This window comes from Syngnathus typhle, linkage group LG7 (assembly GCF_033458585.1).
Source record: "Syngnathus typhle isolate RoL2023-S1 ecotype Sweden linkage group LG7, RoL_Styp_1.0, whole genome shotgun sequence".
NCBI lineage: Eukaryota > Metazoa > Chordata > Actinopteri > Syngnathiformes > Syngnathidae > Syngnathus > Syngnathus typhle.
Window position 1 is genome coordinate 6,727,203 of NC_083744.1, and position 18,370 is coordinate 6,745,572.

An 18,370-nucleotide genomic window follows, 5' to 3' on the forward strand; every position below is an offset into this window, starting at 1 on the left:
GTGTTCTGGAGTAACCGGACAAAACCTCCACAGGCATGAGGATGACATTCAAACATCGTGTCGACATTTTTAAAAACAAAACGAAAGATTTAGAGACAGCAATAAAAGTTTACCGTAATTTTCGGACTATAAGTCGCGTTTTTTTTATAGTTTGGGTGGGGGGGGGGGGGGTTGGGGCGACTTATACTCAGGAGCAACTTATATATGTTTTTTTTTCCAAAAATGTTAAAAAAAAAAAGTGAAACCGCAATAAACGAACCGCAATGTAGCAAGGGATTACTGTAATTTGAATTTCAAGTGAGCGCCAAGTCGCGTCAGCAGCAGCTCGTCGAGTCAATCTTTGTCCTTTATGTAAACAACCGCCGCGCTGCTGACGCAGCGTCGCGCTGCCTCGTCGTTATTCCACAGATCTACTATATAACTATATTGTAGCGTTAACAAAGTTCAAGGAAAGACGTGGGTTTGGTAAACGGCTCTTTATTTAACAAAACAAACTTACAGGCATGTGGCGGTGTGGACTTCCAGCCACGGAAGTGGAAGAGAGCTCCATAGAATAGGACCGGGCGTGCGTAAAAGCCATGACCGAGCCCCATCCACCGTCCTCGCACAGCCACCAGGCTGAGCGCCGGCCCTCGACTTCCAGCCACGGAAGTGGAAGAGAGCTCCATAGAATAGGACCGGGCGTGCGTAAAAGCCATGACCGAGCTCCATCCACCGTCCTCGGACAGCCACCCGGCCGAGCGCCAATCCAACGATTGATGGATTTAATGAATTGGAGTGACGCAGATGGTTTTATTAACGTGTTATTTATGTAATAGTTTTTTGAATAACTCTGAATGTTACGTCAGGGCCGTTCTCAGCTCTTAGTTTGTGATAATGTCACGTTAGCATACCTATCGTTTAGCCTGTTGTTGCTCGTTCATGACTGTTCTTGGAGTTGGATTTTGTCGAATAAATTGCCCCCCAAAATGCGACTTATACTCCGGAGCGACTTATATATGTTTTCTTCCCACATTTTTGGGCATTTTATGGCTGATGTGACTTGTACTCCGGAGCGACGTATAGTCCGAAAATTACGGTAAGTCTGTAAGTTTAACTTAACTATAACTATAACTTTATTATATTCAAAATAGTACATGTTTATGAAATTCATTTGGGATATTTCATTTATGTGTGGTGCCTCACCTGTGATAGCAGCTCAACTGAATTCACTGTTGATGGAGACTGGTATTGCCTTCACAAAAATTTGCACTCACAGCTTTTAGTCTCACTTGACATTAAAACACTTCCAACCCAAACAGTTTCTCAGACTCACGTAAGTGAACAGCACAATTTTGCGTCCAATCTTATTCATATACAAAGATTTAACCATATGAATACGAAGAGTTAGGGTGGTGGTGGTGGTTGTTGTGGCTTTATGCTTTGACACTAACTTCTGTAGTGTTGTCACTTATAGTGGGTTGCTTATTGATTGCTCTAACAATAACACACGGAGGCAAGGATGCAGTACGAGCCGATCTTTACTGGGTGCTCCATCACGACTCCTCACAGACCCCACCACACTATCCCTGCATCTCCAATACAGACAGACCAACACAGTCGAGCACTGAGTGCTCGATCCAATCTACCACGTTGTTGTTCCCTCAGAACAATTGTCTGGATTGTCACGATTCCCGCCATTGCACAAATTTTGGAGGCAAACATATGTGTTATGGGTTGTACAGTTTTCATCCTGCCAAAGTCCGTCTGTAAGAAATACATCTTGAAGTAAGACAGAATAATAGTTTTACCAAACTTTAATCACAGATTTCACTTACCATCGTTTATTTCTACACAATCACCAGTGTCATTAGGCTCCGAATTCATGGAATCAAAATTCCGGAAATTATCAAATGAGCCATCAGTCCATATAAAGTCACCATCCTGAGAGACAGAGTCATCATTTATATGAGTCACGTGTAAATAAATAACAAATGCTTGAATTTGCAACTGGTGTTTTGAGACGTCATGGAGAGATTTCTTTGGGGCTGACTCGTCCGACGCCTTTACCGCGCGCTCGAGCGCTTTGGTATTTGGTATTGAGTATACTTGTATGCTGCAATTTATGATATGATTGAATAAATAATAAATAAAACTAACACAAATTCATCTTGAACCTCTATTGATACCAGTTGTGGCATTAACCAGATGATAACATGCCAACATAAACACAAACAGGGTGTCCCATAGAGATCTATGTATACAAGCTTTTGCAGTTGGGAACTAATTATCCAGTTGTTTTTTTCCCTTGCAGGTTAAGCCCAGCAGAATTGATGAAGACAGCCCAAGGTGCATAAAAAAAATGGAGAATGTACGTACACTTGAACACCCAACTCTTCACCTGTTTCCTTTAAACTACTGACAAGATCGAGTCTAGAGGACACACTCAATTTGTAAATGACAAAATGCTTGGGCCTAAAAAAGTGACAGAGGTTAAATCTAATGTTTTCATTGGTCAATGTTTCACCTGAATTGCATCATGGAGTCCAATCCAGGCTTTCATTGCAGTATCACTGACAAGCAGTTGACGAATGATCGCATTTTCCGCATTGTTGCGGATAGAGGCAAGGTTAGCATCTAAATCAATGCAAGCAGCCTGTATGGCAAAAGAGCAACATGTTGATTTAATTCCTTCAGGACTGTCGGGCGTGCAAAGGGTTCCAACAAATTTTCACAAGACTTTATCTCAACCTTTGTGGAAAAGTCTCCCATACCTCTGCATCTGCAAAATTCGCTGCGGTGTCTTGGTAGAGGAAACAATAACAGTCCACCTGAACCCAGTCTGCGCTAGGACAGTTAATGTCTGAAACACAATTGTTGTTTTAGGAAGAAATTAATACATGTCAATAAGATCTGGCGTCAACATTGACGTCGCTAAAAATTGGTTGATTAAAAAATATGATCGAGTCACAGCTACCAACTTTTCCAATGGTGTACAGGAAAAGACCACTGCACAGAAAGAAAACACAAAGAGAAAATCAGATTGCAGAACACTGACATAAATCAAGACACCAATATATCATAGTAACCACTATAGCAGAATGAATGTTCATTTCAATAAAATCGTGAGATTTTTACTTACAACTCCAGTCAATAGTCCATTGATGCCACAAAGGAGGAACAACAAGTGAACAGCAAATGCCATCTGCAGCAATAGAAAAATACTTCATACTTCTAACAATTAATATCTAATATAAATATGTATATCTCTCTGACGCTGTGAAAAAAAATTAGTTAGTGTTGAAAAGGTATTTGTAGTCATAGAAAAATACTTTCATTCCTAACAATTAATATCCGCTTAAAAACTGAGTTAATGTTGAAAAAGTCACATGAAACAACACCGAAATTAGAAGGGTAAATTGGCTGACTATACCTTTGCAGTTGAGATGCTTAAATCCTGAACGAAAGAAGACGAGCAGCTTTTATATACGATGACTTGACAGGCTGGAATGTGTAGATTATGTCAGTGTCATATAAGAAGAGTTCCCACCACAGGAAACTTTAATTCAAGTATGTAACCAAACACAACAGCCTGTTTCACTGCTTTTCTGTTTTTGCAGGCTTCGAACTGACAACATGAGAGAAAGATGTTTTTTTATTTCAAGTTAAGTTGGAATATACATTAACGACCATGTCTGGCTGGTAAGAAGTTGAAAATGTACAAGTCTTGTTTGTTTTTTCATCCAAAATTAATTCATAAGCCAGAGGAGCGAGTGTTTTGTGTGTTTGCCTGCCTGCTAATGGAGCTGTAACAAGACTTGAGATTTTAGTCGACGACATTTTCCATATGTTTTGCATTGCTGTCAAAAATATCGCTGAACAGGGCATGTCTGACAAACTCAAGCACGCAAATTATCCAAAAGGCAATTGAACCGGATCAGTTACATACCACGCACACAAGTAGAATTGTCTTCACTCTGACCTATAACATTCCAACCAATCATGACACTGTGGACGTTTTAAGATGAGTGGTTTGACATTGGCTAAAATTTAAAAGTCCTTGAGCGTTTTCTTATAACTGTACCGTTTTTTGTTCTGTTGTTGAGAATTCCGCTAACAAACAAAAAAAGCTAATCCTAGGAGCTTTTTCCTTTGTTTCTTTGTTATTCAAGCTAAAATAACTGATCTGAACTAGCTGTACATTACAAATTCTGTTTCTGACCTTGTGGAGCTGGTTTTCATCATCAATCGTGAATATAATCTACAAATGGTGTCACAGATTTGAGTATGTTGCAATATGAATACATTTTTGAAATGCAAGGCAATGCAAGTTTATTTGAATATATTTGAAACATTTTGAAAGGCCAATGTGAAAAGTGGTGAAAACAAACAGCAGATAAAACCCACAAGTGCAAAACATAGAGTTTAAAAAAAACATCAGATCCGGAGTTTTTAATTTTTTAATTGCTTTGCATGTTGATTTAAGAACGATTCTTTCAGTTTTTCTCATAAAGGAAGACACAAGACTGTTTTTTTAAATATTGTATGTATTTTTAAGTTGTTTCAAACTCTTGATCCATCTACTCCCTTTAAATTTGGAGTCTTCCTCTCCAAAGGTCTCTGCCAGCCATTTACACACAAGTCAATTATTGAACCCCAGACTTCTGGGCCAAACAGGTCAAACTACCCTTAATCACTCGGGTTGGTGGGGCTGCGTCATCCCTTACCCGCCCCTAAGGAAAATGGGTAGTAGCAGGGTGATTCAGCATAAATTGTATTGGGTTAAGCATTTCAAATGAAAATACAGTAGAACCCCAGAACTTAGCGTCGCGTTACAGGGTTATACCATACATTCACAACAGATGCTTGTGTTTTTTTAAATAAATAAAGGGATTTCTGGGCCTGACCAAGGGACGATACACATTTCTTTAGTTAATAACGACTGAGCAGAAAGAGAAGAAGAAAAATCATGATAGTAAAGCCCTAAAAAAAAAAAAAACCCCACCGCATTTGATATTTGCTTCAGTGATTATTGATCATAGCTATGGACAGTCTGGATAGCTAGGATCTCCGCCATGGCACACATCCATGATGCAAACATATGCGTTGGTGTTTGTGCAGGGATCATCTTGCCAAAGTCCATCTGTAAGGAATAAATGTTTAAGTACATTGTATTAACCCAATTTAATCACAGATTTAACTCACCATTTGCCTGAATCGCTACACATTGAGTGCCGCCATTTGGCTCCATAGCGTCACCGTCAAAGTTGAGGAAATCTACAATTGATCCATCAGTCCAGAAAAAGTCATTATTCTGGAAGAAAAAGTCACAATTGAATGAGTCCATGTAAGCATATATATATATAATAAGCATTATTTGAATATAAATCTACTGTTTTTCCACAATCTTGATCGTATGTATTTCACCAGCATAATACATATTACATACATATATGTATTAAATCATAATACAGCGATTCTTTTTCTCTTAAATAGAATTCATCCTGAAATTAAACTAGACAGCATGTATTAAAAAAGTTGAACGTAACGTAAACCACCAGGTGGAGGTAGATGCGTTTTAATGTTTTGTCCTTTCATCGCTCCACACCATGGTGGTGACAAGATCGTGTCAGAAGTAGACATTCGTTTCTTTTGAGGCAAAAATACTTTGGCTGAACACAAGTGGCAGGATTTAATCACAATGTTTTTACTGGTTAAGATATTACCGCAATTGTATCATGGAGCCCAATCCAGCCAAGTGTCGCTACACCATCATCAATCAGTTGTTTTACAATTTTATTTTCCAGGTCATTGTGAATGGACACCAGATTTCCACCTTCCATTATGCAGTCTTTCTAATGGAAAAAGAGAATGCCAAGTTCATTTCACTCATTAAGATCCATCAGTCAGCAGTCAAATGGATCACTGATAGTAAAGGATTGTATTTGTACTTTTTGGTCAAAGTCTTTCGTACCTCCGCCTCTACAAAGGTTTCTGGGCCAGCGTTGAATATGTAACAATGACAGTCCAACTGAGTCCAATCAGTAGGACATTTAATATCTGCAACACAATTGTTTTAGCGAGAAAATGAGACATGTCAACAAAATCAGAGGTTAATCTTGACAAAACTCAGAAATTATTCATTGAGTCACAGCTACCAACTTTTCCAGTGAATAGGGAATGACCACTGTGAAGAAGAAAAACACATTTTGTAAAATCAGACTGCGTTGACATTGGCATCCAACATATGTTTATATTGAAGTCAGTGAGTAAGATGATTGTTTTAACTTACAACTCCAGACAACAGTCCACTCATCCCACAAAGGAGAAACAACGAGCAAAGAGCAAATGCCATCTGTGCAATGATAGCAATATACCTAACATCATTAACATGTACACGTGAAATAAAAGTGCATTCTATGTGGAAAGGTTTCCATAAAATACAGTTTGAAAAGCAGGACGGAAAGTTACCTTTGCAGTCAAGCGACAGTTTAATAATGAAGATGATGATGACCATTGCTTTTATATGTTCGGTTGGCAGTCTCGGAATGTTGAGTGTGTCAGATCGTGGTAAAGTCACATGATACATCATACCAGTTCCCAGAGCAAGAAAATCAATTCAGCTTTTAACCATACCAGAAAAAAACAATGAACCTTACTGATGAGGTGTTTGACAAACAGGTTTTGCCCAAAATGCGTGACTAGGAAGACAACTTGGCGACAGAAGAAATATTATAGCTTCTTTGCCGCGTTTGATAGTGTGTGAACTTGAATGTTATGCTAACCTGGTTACAAATTTAAAGTCAAAACACGCCAAAACAACTCATCTAGATAAGATAGACTATGTGCCACAAAGCAGCTTTGACCTACATTATCATACATGAAAGATGTGTATGAACATGAAAATGTTCAATATTGACGAAAATAACAGGGAAAATGTTTTTTTTTTCTGACCAAAACTAGACTAAAATGTTGGTAGTTTTTGTTGACAAAAACTAGATGGATACGATTATGTTTTCTTGGTCAAAAATAAAGACTAGAATTCTCAACTTATAGTCGACTAAAACTTGACTAAATGAAAATGCGGATGAGATAGACTAAATGGGATTAAAACTAGCTAATCGCCTGTCACGGTAAGGTGGAAACAGGTTTCTTTCTAGCGTCCCAGCTCTGCCAATGATTGTGCAGGTTGCCGCTGACAGACAGAAAAAACTTAAATATCATCAGCAGATACATTTTGGAGAATCTGCTGAATTTCATGTTGAATCCCATTGTCAGGAAAGTGTTAATACAGGAGCGACAATGAAGAACAGCAGGGGAGTTTTGTAAGATGGCATTTAAAGATTGAGTCTTTGGACGCTGTTATTGTCTGACTGGTACGACACGGTGCAATTAGCTGACGTGCATAACATTACTTAAAAATAGTCTCTGGATGCTTGACTTGTTGTTTGTCTTGGACCGCTCCATCTGCACTAGTTATTACAGCTGCGCTGCCCTGAAAACCGAGACAAGATTATTCTTTTTTATTTCTTTGCATAAAAGTCCTTTTAAAAAATATAACTGACTTTTGTTTTAGTTCTGCTTGCTGTATTGAGTTTTGCTGTACACCAGATGATTTTCTTGGCGACAAGGCTGAAGAAACTCGATCGCTATTATGTAAAGCGAAGCCATTAATTCTCTCTCATCCAATTGTTTGCTGTTGTCTTTTTAAACTCGGTGATTTATTTGGGTGTGATACTTTGTTCCTCATTCTTGAGAAATTGCACTTGCTGTGCGACTTTGCTATCAGGTTTTCCCCCATGATGTCCTACCAGCCAATTATTTGTTGACGGCCGGGAACATTCTAACCAGTTTGACTGTCGGTGCTGTCTCACTTTGTCTAGTTTGATTGCTTGCCGCGCCTGTGGCCTCGAAAAACTTTATGTCAGTGTTACATTAAGACCACTTAGAGCCTGGAACTTACATTTTTTTAAATCAAAACCACACACATGCATAAACATTACAGTTCACTGGCTCATACTTAGAGATGGTGCGAATGAATGAGCCAATGTTGAACATCTATCAACAAAATATTTCATTGATTTGCAAATTAATAAAAATTTCTGATGTTAGGTCAAGGTTGGTATTTTTACAAGCGCATGAGGTCTTCAGATTATCACCATCATATGAGGCTTCAAGGAGACAAATAGTGAGCCACTAAGTAGTTTGCACAGCACAAATATGTCATCAATAAGACACATTAAGTTATCGCCTTCCTCACTATTTTGTATTCATTCCTACTTATCACCCTGAATTACTTCTTGATATAATAATTTTTTTGCAATCCTGATTTTACCACAGCATTAACGTAGATTAGTGCAAGACCATTGCAAGTTATATGTACATACGTACACATTCCAAATTACAAAAATATTTATTCGTTAGTCTCCACATTGAGTTACAGATAACTGAATTTAGTCCATTTGCTGTTTGGCAAACAGGTTCTTTGGGTTTTTGTTTTTTCTCTGATGTGTCATGTGACTTTGACATGATTTGACACATTCAACATACCAAGACTGACGATATAAAAGGTGTCGTTGTCCACAGCACTAAGGCACTCGTACAACTGCAAAGGTAACTGAACACAACTTTACATCGCACTTTTCAAACTCAATATCATGTCAAGTCTTGGCATTTAGTCCATTTTTGTGTTTCATGTAATAAGTGTAACATTGCTAATATTTATTGTTAGAAACATGTTTGTGTTTTTCAATTATTGCACAGATGGCATTTGCTGTTCGCTTGTTGTTCTTCCTTTGTGTGATCAATGGACTGTTGAGTGGAGGCGTAAGTCAAAATCGTTAAGATAAGCTTACATAACTATAAAACGTAAATATTAAACTTATATTTACTTGCGGTGTTTCTGTTTTGCTGTTTGATTTTAACAATATGCTTTTGTTCATTGCAGCATTCGTTCTTTTTCAATTATTGGAAAGGTTGGTAGGTATAATCAAAAGAAAAATGAACTATTGATTAGTTTTGTTGACATCCACACCAGATTTAACTGACCTGTCTTATTTTGTTTTTGCTTTCCTCAAGAAAAAATTGTCATTAATAACTGTCCTAGAGGGTGGACGCAGTTCAATTGTGAGTGCTACATTTTCCAAGCGGAAGAGAGGGAGTTTCTTGATGCAGAGGTATGGAAGAAAATAGTTGTGATATAGTTCCCAACCAGTTTACTGCTATTTCAATCAGTGATCCATCAATCCGTTGATCCAAAGTGAAAATGTCTTGCTAACTTTCTGGTGGATCTTTCTTTCTCCATCAGAGTGTCTGTGGAGTTCTCGGTGGGAATCTAGTCTCAATCGAAAGTGCCCTGGAAAACATATTTGTTCAAGGACTTATACCAGAGGGGGTTACTACAGCCTGGATTGGATACAATGACGAAGATGGGGTAAAACATTGACAAAACATTAACGTTCTGATTGAATCCTGTCACTTGTTTTCAAATTGATACAATTATTTGATTTGAAATTTGATGACTAGATTGGTGGATTTGAATCCATTTGGATTTATAGTAATAAATACTGTCATGCTCCAAGATTTTACTAATTATTTATTCATATCTTTTGAGTATGGCTAGTTTTGTGTCACTCAAATTGATTGTGTGTCCTTAACTCTTAAAGTATATCTCAATTAAATGTGACTTTGTCTTCCAGGATGGTGGCTATTTATGGACTGATACAACACCTCCTGATGGTTTTTTAAACTTTAATCCACAACCACCACCACCACTTCCTACTGGTGAATGTACCACAATTAATGAGAATGGTAAGTAAAATCAATGAATAAACACAGTTTGCTGAGAATTACACATATGTATACACATCCAGTTTTTTTTATTCTTACAGATGGTGTTTGGATGACTACATCGTGCACAGTGACGGAACCATATGTTTGCAAGAGACCAGTTGTCCATTAACCCTAATCACTTCTTCTCATCCTATTTTCTGTCACAATTAAGTTTCCTTGCCTCAACGAGATTAAACTCTTTTGGCGTCTTTGTGTTTCAAGGTTGACTAACAAATGTGATATTTTTTCTTCTATTTCATCAATGCTCAATCATTATCAACAACAAATTAAAATCTCAAACTGCTTGTCTCTAATAAATCAAAGAATCCTTGAGAATCAAAATGCAACAGAAGTGACAGCTTGGGAAATGTTTTGGTTTTTGAATTGTAATGTATTTTAAAACCCACTATTAATTTCAATAAAGTACAAGAAAAGCACCTGGAACGGTAGAATAACATACACGCGCGCGCGCACGCACACACACACACACACACACGCGCACGCACACACACACGCACACGCACGGGGGGAGTGAAAGCAGCGTCATGTGACTTGTTTCACTTTGCGTTTGTGTGCAGGTGTTCATTGACCAAAGCACACATTTGCCATAAAGGCTACCATGGAGGAATGTTCTTTTGTGTGTCTAACTAAATGTGACTTTTACTTGAACTGATTTATCAAGAATGGGCCTCAATGGTACACTTACTGCTTATCAGGTAGGACTTTCCGTATATCATTTTTTAGGCATATAGAATGTAGAGTCAGACATGGGAAACCAGCATGAAATGCCTATTTTTGTTTTGCAGATTGATGTTCTCTCAACTGTATATTTGGTCTCATTAGTTCCCAGGTGATTCATTTTTGCATCTTTTAACTATCAGATTTTATAATTATAAATATCATATCCACTTTATAATATAGATCAAATTTGCTCAAATTATCATAAATACGTATGTATTGGATATCGAACAATATGAGGGCAGCTTAAACACCAAGATGGAAGAGGCATTTGGAAGCAGATTCAACATTTAAAAGCTAATGATGATCGTGACTGAATTAAAATGTATATTATTACAGATGAAGGTAAATAAACAAAGATAATAAGGTAATAATAATAAAAACAATAAATATGGTCAATAAATGTTTTAAAGCAGGCAGTTCATTAACATTAAATAGATACAGTATTTTGTGTTGTCTCGGTCTAGTCTGTGCATGCAGTTTGTTTTGTGTTCCATCAGCAGGATATCTTTCCCTTCTTAAAAAAATGGCCTCAGTCTCATTTGACCTGCCCAATTTATTTATTTATTTATTTATTTGTAAACATTACCTAATGATGCTGGCCACTTTTGCTATAATCGGCTACATCCTTTGTTTAATGTATGACTCAATTCTACCCCTGAAATAATTATATTATAATAGGTTATTCATTTCATCAAAATGTAGCATATGTTATGTAATATACTTCAACTTTGGCACTCCTGATAACGACCAATCAAAAATGTCAGTCAAACTAAATCCCAAGTCAAATATACCCAACTCTATTTACAGCCCAACAGCAGCTGTAACACAATAAACAAAGTTCTAAGTTCAGAACACACAATAAACTGGTGATGATGATGATGATAGTAGGCGATGAAGTTAATGTATTGATTTGCTTTAGCTGCATTGAATCTTTCATATGAAATAGAATAAAAGCACTTTTGGAGCCATAAATACAGGATAATGATGCGTGTGTGTGTTTGCATGTTTGTGTCTTAATGTCATCTGCAGCGTGGTTGGCAGCTGTTCTGTGCTGGTGGTTTCCATGGTCAGATGGAGGCATCTGAAAGAACAGGTTTGGTTGTTAGATAGATAGATAGATAGATAGATAGATAGATAGATAGATAGATAGATAGATAGATAGATAGATAGATAGATAGATAGATAGATAGATAGATAGATAGATAGATAGATAGATAGATAGATAGATAGATAGATAGATAGATAGATAGATAGATAGATAGATAGATAGATAGATAGATAGATAGATAGATAGATAGATAGATAGATAGATAGAAATAGAACTAGAATTAAAGCATGGTGTTTGTGCATTTAGGTGCACCTTTTAGTTCAGCTGTCCCTGGCAGACCTTGCAGCTGCTCTGATCCTGATGTTCACCAGTGCCATCAACAAAGTCGGTGCCAACAACAGTGTAACCATTTGCCTATACAGCTTGCCTCTGTCACTGGTAAGAAACAACAGCCTTTACTACCTAAAATCATATTTTACTCTCCAAGTACGATCATGTTGAGCAACATTAAAATACAGGAATCTGACTACGACTGGCTATTATTCTAAATAATCCTGCGACACAATTTGTAGAAATTTCTCGGTGGTCGAGGGTATAGTTGAGAGGATCATAGATACTTTGAATTCTATAGATTAGCAACATGATGGTGGAATTAGTGCGTCTAGTCAGGCTCTTTCAATATGCAAATATGGAAAATATGTGTGTGCGTGTGGTGTGTGTATGTGTGCTGTGTGTGTGCGTGTGTGCTACTTACAGTATAGGAGTTAAAACATATTTTTGTCTTTAAAGCAGAAGTGGGACTTTTTGTTTTATAGCTTGCAAGTTTTCCCTACCACTGAAAAGTATCATTTATATTTAGAGCAGTATAGTAGGGTTGTTTAAAAAAAAAAAAGCAATTAAAAAATATATATTTGTTACATTTGGCAATGGTATTTTGTTGGAAAAATAAATAAAAGGTAAACATGACAACCAGGTCCAGCTTATGCAAGACACACAAATGCAAAATACATATTGTGGTGTTTTAAGGTTTCTTCTGTCTTGAACATTCCTGGCCTTTTACTAACAGATTCCACGTGCATGAAGTTGAGTGCAAAGAGACAAACTGTCATCAAACACGTGTGTTGTAACACTCATTAAAAAGTGTTGAATGAGTTTTTAACAGATGGCATCGTTTTCACGAGAACATGTACTTGGACTTCATGTGTTACATAACAACATAAACAGACAGTGAGCAATCATTAACCAAAGAGGCACTGTCAGAAAATCACGCTGATGTTGAACGGTGTGGTAGATGTGCTGAGTTGCTAAACACTAATCATGTGTCGTGTCCAATGTAGTTATCCCTTGACTCATGAGTTTCTCACGTTGCGTGATTCTAAGTTACAAGCTAGTAGTCAAATGAGTAATGATCACAGATCGGAGTACAAAACGTCTATAAGATGTACACAATTGGGCTCTCACAATTTCAAATCAATCGTTATTTTAGTGTGGTAAATTGCGACTCACGGAGGTTAGGGTTATATTTGATGGTATTTTTTTTCAGATGGATTTGTTGGTTCTGACAATGAATTTAGTAGCACTCAGATATATCTCATAAGACAAAATGTATATTTATGATCAAGGAAATGTGGATGTAGTGCTTCTCCCAGGCTTGTGGAGTATTTGCTGTGGAGACAGAAAATAATGAAATGAAAAATAACACCACAATACTCAAGAACTGAATGGCTTACGGGTCAGTACCGACACGTGATCCAATGCTTGAGGGAGCCCTGCTCTACGTGATGCAGCCTGATGTCGACGGTACCAGCATGTATTACGTATTACTCCAAGCTACACCTAGGCTGTGTTTTAGAATGGGCTGTAGTTGTGTAGCGCTATTCTATCTTGGGTACTCAAGGTGCTTCACACTGCTTCCTCATTCACCTGCTGATGACAGACATACCATCAGGAACCACTAAGGGTTTACAAAGGATAAGCATTGAAACCCCGACATCTGGGTTAGAAGACTCTACCGCCAAGCCACCCCTATTCTAAGTTTTCTTTTTTCGTTTGTCCCAGACATTTTACCTGATCTCATTCCTGCTGGTGGCAGTGTACGCATGGAAGTCCCAAAACTCCATCAAAGGTTGGCGAGCAACAGCCACTGAGGATGAGGGGAAGCAGGTGTGGTATCAACACGCACATTGTTGGCTGTATTTCTAAATAGGGATGTTTAAATAATGCACATTTGCCTCACAGAGTGGCTTCAGAAGTAGACTGTTATCTTTACCAGTCTACATGTTTGTTTGGTGAGTGTCTCTCTTGAATCTCTTTCCAACGAGAAGAGGGTAAATGATGTGGATAATGGCATTTACCGCTTCATTAGGTTGATCCCCGGTGCTGTTTACTTGGCGTACGTGCTAACACCTTTCATCCGAGCCACTCCTTTGATTCCTGACCCCCGAAGCACCAGCATCCAGGACAATGCTAAATACTGCACCAGGTCATCATCAAATTTGGAATTTTACGCAGACATGACAATGTTTTCTCATCTCTTTTGTTGTCTTGTTTTTATCCTCAGTTGTATTTTGTTCATGCACATCTGGATAGATTCCTGCTCAGATGTTGTGAGTATCAAAACTGTTTATAGTCCTTGAATCAACATTTTGATGATGAATCTAAACTTCACAAGATTTGAACAAGATCAAATGTTGCCATGTCTGTTAGTAGACTACAAGAGTACCAGGAGCAATGCCCGAAAAGACGCCAGACATCGGCCGTTTTGTCATTTTAGCCTTAATTTGGCCATTTTCAGGGGCCCCTTAAAGTGAAACTTGTCAGAGACATCTTGTCCTTGACAATTCAACCCCAGAAACCACTTTCAAATTAGCATCAAATTTGGTAAAAATATTTATCATGAGTGCATTTGCAAAAAAGAAACAATTCCCAAAAAGTCAGATAAACTCTGCCATTTTGTGTAAAAATGAAACGCTCACTACGGTTATTTCCAGGAGCTTGGAAATAGGTATTGTCAGACTTTATAACTGTCCCCTGAGACTGTATGTTTAGCAACATGAAAATTTGATAGAAATAAACAAAACTGTATCAAGAAGAAAACATAACATAGGAAACCTGCCATTTTATGCTTATTCAAACAAGTCTTACGGGAAGTCTGCCATTTTTGTACTAAGGAGTAATTTTACAGTGATTTTGGCCATTTACAAGTAAATCAAGAGACTTTGTCCCTGTATGGTCAAATTTGAAGCAGTAAGCCCAGAGCATTGCTACGCTAAGTTGAGCGATCCACCCTTTGACCTCTTTTGGGATGTAGGGCAATATAGACTTCTATTTAATTTTGTTGCACCTTGTCGCGATTCTGCTTCTGAACCAGGCTATATAGACAGACAACAGTAAATTGAGAAATGTGCCCAACAGGCAGATATTATAAAAAGGTTCCTGATGCTGTGATTGCTTTATGTATGAGTTTCATCAAGATTCACAAATCATTACCCTAAACTTTTTTTTCTTCCAAGGAGATAATCCATGATACTTTTATGCGAGTCTTTATCTTCCTGGTGGTGATCCCTGTGATGCTGTCATGCTCTGTAGGTTGCCACCATCAATAAAAGTGTTTTTCAGGTTATTAAAACATTTATTTTGACACTGTGGTTTTGTTTTTACCAATGAAAGGTTATTTACCATAAGGTGGGAAAGTGGCACGAAGAGCACCAGCAGGCGGCCCTTTTCCCAGTGGAAGGTGACGGACTCTCTGGCAGGAGATTGAAAAGTTCCTTCACCACAGCCAGGAACATGGTCATGGTCATCTTGTTCTGTTGGGCACCAGGTATGCAACACTCACGCCTGCACACAGGTTGAGTTTTTTTATACGTGCCTTGAACATGACATTTAATATAATACCGTGATGTATATTGGTTGTGTTTAAAAAATATGTGAGTATTATCTAGGTGGACTAATAATAACAAATGAACCAGTATTTTCTGAACTACTCAACTTACCTTTGATGGGGAAAAAACTGCAGCTGCAATAAGCAAAAGTAATTTGTAGAGCAAAACCCAGAAAAAAAGTGTAATATCAGATAAAACCACTTATATGTGTAAAAGTAACTTCAAGCTTGAAAAATATAAAATGAACTCTAAAAACGTCACGCTAATCCTGAAATAATGCTGTAAGTGAACAGAGGGACCAGAAATAAGATGATAAAAATGCTTTAACAAAAAATAAAAACCATACAATTGTATAATTAGTTCTTAAAGTGACATTTACAAATACCGTTTTTTTCCGTGTATAGTGCGCCCCCATGTATAGCACGCACCCCTAACAATGGCATGCTGATGCTGGAAAAAAGCTTGTACCCATGTATAATACGCACCCAATTTTTATGAATTTAAAAAAAAAAAAAAAAAATTTTTTATTTTTTTTAAGTCCCAAAGATCGTCACACACGCAGGGAGGCAATGGGTCCCATTTTTAAAGTCTTTGGTATGGTCTTAACTAGGCTGGATGTCATTTTTTTTGTTGGCGTTGATTTCTCCGACTGCCCCTAAACGCACCACCGCGCTCCGTGCGCACACGGCGGCTCTGTATGGGAGAGACGTTGAAGAGGAATAAAAACACCCTTGGAAACCAAAACTTGCCCCTCGTCGTGACTCGGAGCCGCAACAAATGTTTCGGATTTGTGTAGGGTACATTGTGACAGATGGCAAACTAGCAGGTGATCGAGAGAGCGTCTGATACAAGAGCATTGCGGTCGTATGGAGCGTGTTTGAAATGAACAGCAGAGACGAAAGGAACAAGGCAAAGTGTTGTGAAATAAAATATTACCTGTAATACGCATTTTGTTATTTGCTGATTGAAACTGCTAATTAAACTGTGAATTGAAACTAATAGGTGGAGAACTGAACTCTCGCTCTTTATATAGCTGACGTGTCTTGCGCAACCGTTCTGCGCATCTGTAATGGCGGCCTCCGTATGACGTCCGGTCCGCGATGGAGATTAAAAAACAAACAATATTTGACAATAACACACCATCGAGGATTGCACGCACCATCGCATCAAACGATGTGTCGTCAATTATGAATTTTACTAAGTGTGTTGGGCAGGATGGCTGAATGCGATGCGCGATTGACAACAAACAAGAAGAAAGGTGAGTTTTATTTCGGGGGAGATTTGTCATGTCTCGTCCCCAGTTTTGCTATGTGTCTAGGTTGCCATAGTTTCTGTTCGTGTCACCCCGCTCTTCCTGTGTCACCTCAATCGATGTAACGTGTTTTGTATTTAAGTCCTGTCTGCCCCTCGCTCACCGTTGGATCATTGCATGTGTTACTGTCATTCTGTTCCTGTCTTTGGTAATGTCACCCTGTCTTTTTGTTCCACGACTTTGTCGGTCAGTCCTGTTGTTGGTTTTGTTGTACCATGACTTTATTTAAAAAAAATAAAAATAAAAATAAAATAAAAAATAAAAATAAAAAAAATTTTTTTTCTTTGTACCCATGTATAATACGCACCCCAGATTTTAGGACAATAAATTAGTAAAATATTGCGCACTATACACGGAAAAAAACGGTACTCCAGTAAAACAAAAACAAAAAAATGAAAACACTTTGATCAAAAACATGCAACCTTTTTTTTGTGAGGAACACGTTCTGTGCTGACCTATGAATTATCTCCTTGGAATGAAAAAGATCCTAATGAAAATCAAATGTTTCCAGCCCTCCTTGTCATATTGTTGTCAACGTTGGTGCTGTGGGCAGATGTTGAGCAGCAGAGCCTGTTTGTCGCCTACACAATACAGGTATCATTCATAATTGAGAAATATGCACTGTCTTTAAAGGGACGTGTGAGTTCATCCCAGGCTGTGCTTCATTTCAGGCCGCCAGTGTCTCCTTACAAGGCTTCTTCAACAGTTTGGTGTACGCATGGGGACGCCCCAACTTTACTCAGGCCGTCATAGGGGAGAGCACACCCCTGGTGACGTACAGACACATGGCCTTCTTCGACGAGTCGCTAAATTGCGACATCAGGCATGACAACAAAACATTCTTCAGCTAAAATGCAACTCTGGCTGGACGCAATTGAAGAACAGATGGAGGATGAACAAAGACTGATGCCATGTTGTCGCATTGAAACTGCTGAGATACGTTACAGCGGGATCAAAATCGTATTTATACTTATGCTTACTTAAATGACATAAAAAGGTCACAGTCGTACCTCCCTGTCGTACGTTGGAACCACCCTCGCCTTTTGTTTTGTGAGACCTAACCCAAAGTGTGAGAACTTTACATAAACCGGTTCCCATTATGTAGTCTGGCATGAATTGTTTTGTTTGCCTGCCTGACAACAAAAACTATGATTAATCAATGAACATTTATTATTAATGAAGAGGGAGAAAGAGAATGAGAAAGAGTGTCAGGAATTGTTGTATTGTTGTATTGTTTTATGTTTACCTGGCGCTTGACACATTATCATTTGTTCGAAGAGAATATGGTGCAGGAGTGCGAAGTATGCCCCCGTCACCCAAAAAAAAACACATGTTCAAAACCAAGTCAACATGATATTTAAATCAAACCTTCCCGCCCGCAGCAGGCTCTGAATAAAGATAGTACACTCAGCCCTTTTTATAGAAGTGGAACAATTTTAAGAAGCGGTCTTCTGGATAACGAAGCTGCAATCAATGCAGACTAGGCAACTTAAATGACATGAATAAAATATAAATGCATACATACATACATAGTAGATAAATAAGTCTTCTAAATAAGTCTTCTGCGCTCAGTGA

The 18,370-nt window shown here is 38.1% G+C and overlaps 3 protein-coding genes across 5 annotated transcripts; 1 reads left to right on the forward strand and 2 right to left on the reverse strand.

The window, feature by feature from the left end:
* Window positions 1-1,502: 1,502 nt before the first annotated feature.
* On the reverse strand, window positions 1,503-4,277 carry LOC133156608 (galactose-specific lectin nattectin-like). Its single transcript, XM_061282473.1, has 7 exons — window positions 3,413-4,277; window positions 3,122-3,184; window positions 2,961-2,988; window positions 2,754-2,842; window positions 2,507-2,635; window positions 1,818-1,923; window positions 1,503-1,746 (listed from the first exon to the last, which is right to left on the reverse strand). Exons 2-7 carry the CDS (start codon window positions 3,182-3,184, stop codon window positions 1,625-1,627), a joined length of 537 nt encoding a protein of 178 aa, XP_061138457.1. The 5' UTR covers window positions 3,413-4,277; the 3' UTR covers window positions 1,503-1,624.
* Window positions 4,278-4,425: 148 nt separating this feature from the next.
* Window positions 4,426-6,569, reverse strand: LOC133156609 (lithostathine-1-beta-like). Its single transcript, XM_061282474.1, has 7 exons — window positions 6,451-6,569; window positions 6,272-6,334; window positions 6,142-6,166; window positions 5,954-6,039; window positions 5,706-5,834; window positions 5,185-5,293; window positions 4,426-5,122 (listed from the first exon to the last, which is right to left on the reverse strand). Exons 2-7 carry the CDS (start codon window positions 6,332-6,334, stop codon window positions 5,022-5,024), a joined length of 513 nt encoding a protein of 170 aa, XP_061138458.1. The 5' UTR covers window positions 6,451-6,569; the 3' UTR covers window positions 4,426-5,021.
* A 1,957-nt stretch (window positions 6,570-8,526) lies between these two features.
* On the forward strand, window positions 8,527-18,352 carry si:dkey-30c15.2 (uncharacterized protein LOC558938 homolog). Of its 3 annotated transcripts, none has more exons than XM_061282470.1 (18): window positions 8,527-8,592; window positions 8,743-8,805; window positions 8,927-8,954; window positions 9,058-9,155; window positions 9,287-9,412; window positions 9,678-9,789; window positions 9,870-10,526; window positions 10,617-10,660; window positions 11,581-11,644; window positions 11,906-12,037; window positions 13,658-13,762; window positions 13,838-13,887; window positions 13,965-14,081; window positions 14,160-14,205; window positions 15,112-15,183; window positions 15,269-15,422; window positions 17,307-17,389; window positions 17,467-18,352. In XM_061282470.1, the coding sequence occupies exons 7-18, from the start codon at window positions 10,494-10,496 to the stop codon at window positions 17,644-17,646; spliced, it is 1,080 nt and encodes a 359-aa protein (XP_061138454.1). In that variant the 5' UTR covers window positions 8,527-8,592; window positions 8,743-8,805; window positions 8,927-8,954; window positions 9,058-9,155; window positions 9,287-9,412; window positions 9,678-9,789; window positions 9,870-10,493; the 3' UTR covers window positions 17,647-18,352. The 3 variants fall into 3 exon arrangements, with proteins under 3 accessions (XP_061138454.1, XP_061138456.1, XP_061138455.1); XM_061282472.1 differs by having other exon boundaries at window positions 8,574-8,592; window positions 8,927-8,958; XM_061282471.1 differs by lacking the exon at window positions 8,527-8,592 and having other exon boundaries at window positions 8,599-8,805; window positions 8,927-8,958.
* Window positions 18,353-18,370: the final 18 nt, after the last annotated feature.